Raw genomic sequence first — 6,611 nt, 5'->3', positions numbered from 1 at the left:
CTTTAACACATGAAGATAATTAACTCCTAAAAATAACTGACTCCATTCTGCCCTCAGAAACTGTGAGTGGTGGTGGGGGTGTAAAATATACTACAGATATGACTGATGTTGGGCTTCAACAATGCCAAAGGGGCACAACACAGGTGACTTGTAATAAGAAGTAGATAACGGGTTCCTCTTCTCTCCCCTCCTCTAATCTGAATATAAAAAGATAAGAAGAGGTTCATCTCTCAATGATGCAAAACATGACTAGCTCCTGACCAGCAACCAAACACCCTCCAAACACTGCATAATATTGCCTTTCCCATCTTCAAAAAGGGCTTACATCTCAATTCTAGTTTCATGCCACCCTTCTGCACAGAAAGCATGATAGAACCTCTCCTGTTCACATTAAGAACATGTCCACGGCTCCTAATGAAACTGGGATGTTCTTGTGCAGAGCTTTGACTTGTATGAAAGGAACAGAACTCCTGGGCTGCAGGTCCCCAGCTTGCTCATCTGTCTTCATTCATGGGCTTGATAAAGCAACAGGGAGCTGGTGCTTTGCAAGAAAGTATAGATCTGGAAAACCCTGTCATAAATTGGAATAGTTTAAATTGAAGGGAGGAAAAAGATTATCCCAAAAGGAAAAGAACAACCAACTTTTTATTGCTTGAACTGATGGTTCTGAATTCTGCTTAGTGGAAGCCTCCCAAAGATGTAATTGTGTGGCCTTCTCCATACTTTATTTGAAGCTAAATTCCACCTGTGCGGGGTAGACAGAACAAAACCACAATGAAACCCTCCTGTTCATGATCAGCATGCACAACTGAAGCACCACAAGCCAAGCTATTACCTGGGCAGTTCTTCTGTCTGCTTAACCTCTTGCTTGTGGCCGAGGCCATAGATGGACCTGGAGACACCAGCCTAAGGATATTCCTATCCCCATTTGAACATCCATTCAATGCCTCCAGTCTTCTTTAAAGCCAGAGCAAAGATTCAGGTAAGTATCACAGCTGGGTGGAAAGAACTTGGGAAAACCTGCTATAGTAGATGCTTACCTTCAGGCAGATGGAGAAAGATAGAAAGAGCAATACTGACCGGTCACACCTATGGTGGCCCAGAAGATGACAAATCCTCCTGGCATTATGCATGATTCACAGAGGTATCATCTCTGCATTTGATTTACCTTAGCCCTTACCTAGGAACACACCTGGGAAAGGCATGTACCAACCACATGCACAATATCCTGTCTGCTTAGCATCAGCCTTAGCCAAAAACAGGGTTTGGTGCCCTTTGATAGGTGCCAGCAGGGCCCAGTCTAAGACCCCCTATCCCACCGCAGGGAAGGAGGATGCACACAGGCAGGAGTACGAGAAAAGTCAGAGCTCTAACTGTGCAGGCAGTGATTGAGACCACATCACCCTGGCCACAGATGTCGCAGCCTCTCCAAACGACAGGCTAGAGGGCAGACAGAGGCTCCTGAACTTCAGGCAGTAAAGGAAAAGCATCCGTGCCTCCTGCCTCCCCACAGCGGCAGCCCCGCTTCCTCACCCTTTCACGGGCGCAGAGCGGAAGCCTCAGCAGGTCCCACCCGCCGCAGCACCGGCGCGGAGAGGCTTGACACGGCCTTGCCACGTCCCTTCTGCTGCTGAGCGCTGCTGCTGCTGCGCGGAGACAGCAAGGAGCCCCGGAGCAGCTTCCCTGCAGGAAGACGCTCGGCCAGATTCCTTCCGGCTAGGGCAGAGCGCACCGCACACCCACCGCCCGCCGGCACCTGGCCCAGCACCGCCCGGCTCTCTCCGCCTCCGGACGCGGTGGTGGGCGGGTCCTGGCGGAGAGACCTGCATGCAGATACGTCGCCCGCCTCCCCGGTGCGTGCTGAGGTCAGGCCGGGCTACGCTGCATGAGTCGGGTAGTGCGGGCTGCGCTCGCGAGAGCCTCGGAGCTGCGGGGTGGGCGCGGAGCTACGGCCAGCGCCTGGCACGGGCCGGGAACGGTTCCGGCCAGCCGGGAGGTTGAGCGCCTAAGCGAGGCCCTTCCAGTCTTTGGTAGTGGAAGAGCGGCGTGTGCGCGGCGTGGGCCACCTGGCCCGCCCCTTTGCCCTCCTTCTCCATGTGGGCGGCGGCGATGAGCGGGGCTGGCGCGCGGGGCTGGCGCTGAGAGGCCGCAACCAGGAGAGAGGATGGCCAAATGGCTAAATAAGTACTTCAGCCTGGGCAATAACAAGACCAAGAGTCCCCCGCAGCCTCCACGGCCCGACTACCGAGAGAAACGCAACGGTGCCGGCAGCACGCCCCGCCCTGACGGGCTGCCGCATCTCTACCTTCACCACCACACCTCACCCGGCTTTCTACACCACCACTTGCGCGACGATACTAGTGACCTGCTCCGTGCCTACCGTGCGCAGAAAGACCGTGACTTCGAGGACCCCTACTGTGGGCCTGGCTCGTCCCTGTGCAAGTTGCGTGCCATGTGCCGCCCGGACTACTCTGCGGCTGAGGACCTGGGACAGATGGCCCCCAAGGCTTTCTCCTCCTCGTCATGCTTCGCCACACCCACCACCACCTGTGCAGCCGGCTCCCCGCACCTCTTTCGCAGCCACAGTGAGCATGATCCGGCACCGCTGCCCGATGTGAAGTACATCTCCCCAAAGCACCGGCTTATCAAGGTCGAGAGTGGTGGTGGCAGCGATGGTGCAGGCAAGAAGCTCAACAAGGCCTCTAAGCAGCTGGCAACCTCTGTCCCCTCTGCCATGAAAGAAAAAGTAAGTGTCGTGCTCCTGTTCCTGACTACATAGACTAGGTAGTAGGGCTGGGGCTATGTCAGCCCCTGGAAGGACCTTTGGTCAGGGGACTAGCTCCTGTCTGAATGCATATGGAGCAGTCACTTCTTCTCCACCATGCTTCACTGGGTGGCCTGACCCTTTTTAGTGCCTCAGGGCAGGCAGAGCATGTGCAAGGCTGGCACATGAAGTGGTGGTGCCCTGTCCTCTGGGTTATCAAACTCGCCTCCCTTCTGATGTGGCAGGTTTGCAGGTGTGCCTAGCCCTGCTCTGGGGCAGAGTACACTGCTGGTCTCATGATTGGCACCAAATTTCTTGGGTTGGCATGCTCTTGCAGAACAGGATGTGAGTCTTTGAGAGGGTGCTTGTTTGGGGAGCCATAGAGTCACTTGGGAAGCCTTGTGCTTGTGACCCAAAGTTGTGGCCTCAGCTCCATTGCATGTGGTTTGGAGCAGCCACATATAAAAAAAACTTCAAAAAAAAAATAAAATCTGATGCCATCGCAAGTCAGACTGCTTGTTTTTAAGGAGACAATTTGTCATATGTTCAGTAACTTCTTTGCCTCCTAGTTCAGTGGCAGAGGTGGATTAGTTAAAAGTCCTGTGTCACAACAGCATCACAACTTCCATGATAACTGTTTGTACCTGGCAGATACCTGAAGCAAAGTCTAGCTACTAGCTCAGTTGCAAATGTTCTCCTATCTTTACTGGTTGTTCTCTGCAAATATTAGCAAAATACTGTAGACAAAGCACTGGGAAGTGCTGGGCTCAGGAATTTGGGTTACAGATGGGAAGCTTTGCAGAGGGAAGTACTGTTAAGTATTTTGTAAGCACAGCACATATCCCCTCACCTCTGTTGGCCCTGTGAGTATAGTTTAGTTTTTTCATATATTGGAAATTAGTATTTCTCCATTTTGTAAATCGGCTTTACGTCTTCTCTGTACTACTCACATCACAGGAATTCTAAGTATGTGCTGAATGTTATCAATTTAAATTATCTGTATGTACATGTTTGAATATGTTACACAATTGCATTGAGTAGTGACACATTTATATGACAACTTGATAAATTATATCCTGACCAGGTGGTATTCCAAATAAGTCAGCTTGTGATGATGATGATACAAGATTAAAAGCCTAGAATTTATTACATTGTTATTTTAGGTGTAGTTCCTGACTGGAAGCAACTTCTTTTGTGGAAGTAATTGCTTAAAGTTAAGAGTCTTCCTATGTTGCAGTTGTAGTATATTCCATCATCTTTCAATTGCCTGTGTTGATAATATGTATCTGCTTTTAGGCAAATATTTTGAGCACATTCATAGTTCAGAGGAAATAACTGTTTGTGGCAAAATGCTTCGAAGTGCAACTGCTGATTTTTTTTTTTTTTTTAATAGGGGATGATTTTTTTTCCCAATAATCTTTAAATTTTAGACTCTAGTGAAGTAATTTTCAAAGCTGAAACTACATCTGCTACATCAGTTAGTCTGAGCTTGGTGCTTTAACTTTTGTTTCCCCATCTGTGTTCACACCTTCACAGTGGAAGAAGTTTCCTGATGTTCAAGATGGAAACTCCTGTGTTTAAGTCTGTGCCCATTGCCTCTTGTTCCGTCACTGTGTACCACTGAAAAAAAGCCTAGCTCTGTCCTCTTTGCACCCTCCCTTCAGGTATTTATACACATTGATAAGATCCCTCCTGAGCTTTCTCTTGTCTAGGCTGAACAGTCCCAGCTTGCTCAGCCTTTCCTCATATGTGAGGTACTCGATAACCTTCATTATCTTTGTGGTCTTTTGCTGGACTTCCTCCAGTATGTCCATGTCTCTTTTGTACTGGTTATCCCAGAACTGGACTCAGTACTGCAGGTGTGGCCTCACTAGTGCTGAGGAGAGGGGGAAGATCATCTCACGGAATCAGGATGGTTTGGGTTGGAAGGGACCTTAAAGATCATATAGTTCCAAACCCCCTGCCATGGGCAGGGTCACCTTCTACTTGACCAGGTTACTCAAAGCCCCATTAACCTGGCCTTGAACACTTCCAGGGAGGGGGCATCCACAGGTTCTCTGGGCAACCTGTTCCAGTGTCTCACCACCCACACAGAAAAGAATTTCTTCCTAATATCTGACCTAAATCTACCTTCTTTCAGTTTGAAAGCATTGCCCCACGTCCTATCACTGCATTCCCTGATAAAGAGTCCCTGCCCATCTTTCCTATAGGCCCCCTTTAAGTACTAGAAGGCTGCTATAAGATCTGCCTGGAGCCTTCTCTTCTCCAGGCTGAACAAGCCCAGCTCTTTCAGCTTGCCCTTGCAGGAGAGGTGCTCCAGCCCCCTGATCATCTTCATGGCCCTCCTCTGGACCTGCTTGAGCAGGTCTGTGTCTTTCTTATGCTAGGAGCCCCAGAGCTGAACACAGAATTCCAGGTGGGGTCTCATGAGAGTGGAGTGGAGGGGGTGAATCACCTCCCTCAACCTGCTGGCCATGCTTCTCTTTGTGCAGCCCAGGATGCAATTGGTTCTCTGGGCTGCGAGTGCTCATTGCTGGCTCATACTCAGTTTTTCATCCACCCAGGTCCTTCTCTGCAGGGCTGCTCTCAATCCACTCATCACCCAGCCTGTATTTGGGCTTGGATTGCCCACATCTCAAGCCCATCAATGTCCCTCTGGATGGCCTCCCTTCCCTCCAGCATGTCAACTGCACCAAACAGCTTGGTGTTATCAGCAAATTTGCTGAGGGTGCACCCAATCCCACTGTCCATGTCTCTGACAAAGATGTTAAACAGCACTGATCCCAATACCGACCCCTGAAGGACACCACTTGTAACTGTTCTCCACTCAGACATGAAGCCATTGACCACAACTGTTTGAGCACGACCATCTAGCCAATTCCTGATCCACCGAGTGATCTATCCATCCGAATTCATATCTCTCCAATTTAAAGACAATGTTGTCATGCAGGACAGTGTTGAATGCTTTGCACAGGTTGAGATAGATGATGTCAGTAGGTCTTACCTAATCCACCAACCCTTTAACTCTGTTGTAAAAGGCCCCCAAATTTGTCAGGCACAATTTGCCCTTAGTGAAGCCATGTTGGCTGTCACCAATCTCCTCCTTATTTTCTGTGTGCCATAGCATAGTTTCCAGGGGGATCAGCTCCATGATCTTGCTGAGCACAGAGGTAAGACTGACTGACATGTAGTTCCCCAAGTCTTCCTTTTTTCCCTTTTTGAAAATGGGGGTTGTGTTTCCCTTTTTCCAGTCAGTGGGAAGTTTGATAGACTGCTGCGACTTCTCAAATATGATGGTTAGTGGCTTAGCCAGTTTATCCGCCAGTTCCGTCAAGATCCATGGATGGATCTCGTCAGGTCCCATGGACTTGTGCACCTTCAGGTTCCTTAGACAATCTAAAACCTGATCCTCTCCTACAGTGGGTGGTTTTTAACCTTGTTGACCTGCTGCAATGCTTTGCCTAATGCAGCCCATGATGACATTCACCTTCTTTGCAGCAAGGGTGTGTTGCTGACTCATATTCAACTTTGTGTCTACCACAACCCCCAGGTCATTTTCTGCCAAGCAGCTTTCTGGCTGGGTGACCTGCAGCAAGTGCTGGTGCATGGGGTTGCTCCTCCCCAGGTGCAGGACTTTGCCTTGTTCTGAAGCTTAAGCAAGGAAGTTCCGTTGGGGGACTCAGAGAGGTCTTTGGCTGTGGGGCACAGCTGCCAGCTGTTATGTGTAACACCCTGCTCTGTGAATCGATGGATTGTTGATTTGGCCTGTACCTGATTGTGGTGCTATGTGTATTGAAATAGATGACTCCAATAGTCTGGGCTCACTGAACTGCACAGGTGTTGCTGA

At 49.7% G+C, this 6,611-nt stretch overlaps 1 protein-coding gene across 1 annotated transcript in view; it reads left to right on the top strand.

Moving 5' to 3' along the window:
- Positions 1-1,944: 1,944 nt before the first annotated feature.
- SHB (SH2 domain containing adaptor protein B) overlaps positions 1,945-6,611 on the top strand; it is a 78,600-nt gene continuing 73,933 nt past the window's right edge. The window contains exon 1 of the mRNA XM_086479966.1: positions 1,945-2,746. Coding sequence (XP_086336092.1) covers positions 2,165-2,746 — 582 coding nt within the window. The 5' untranslated portion in view covers positions 1,945-2,164. The remainder of the gene's footprint in view (positions 2,747-6,611) is intronic.

Source organism: Leptosomus discolor, chromosome Z, assembly GCF_034619465.1.
Source record: "Leptosomus discolor isolate bLepDis1 chromosome Z, bLepDis1.hap2, whole genome shotgun sequence".
In the NCBI taxonomy this organism is placed as follows: Eukaryota; Metazoa; Chordata; class Aves; order Leptosomiformes; family Leptosomidae; genus Leptosomus; species Leptosomus discolor.
The sequence above is the reverse complement of the archived record's forward strand: the minus strand, read 5'-3'. Positions and strand labels throughout refer to the sequence as shown.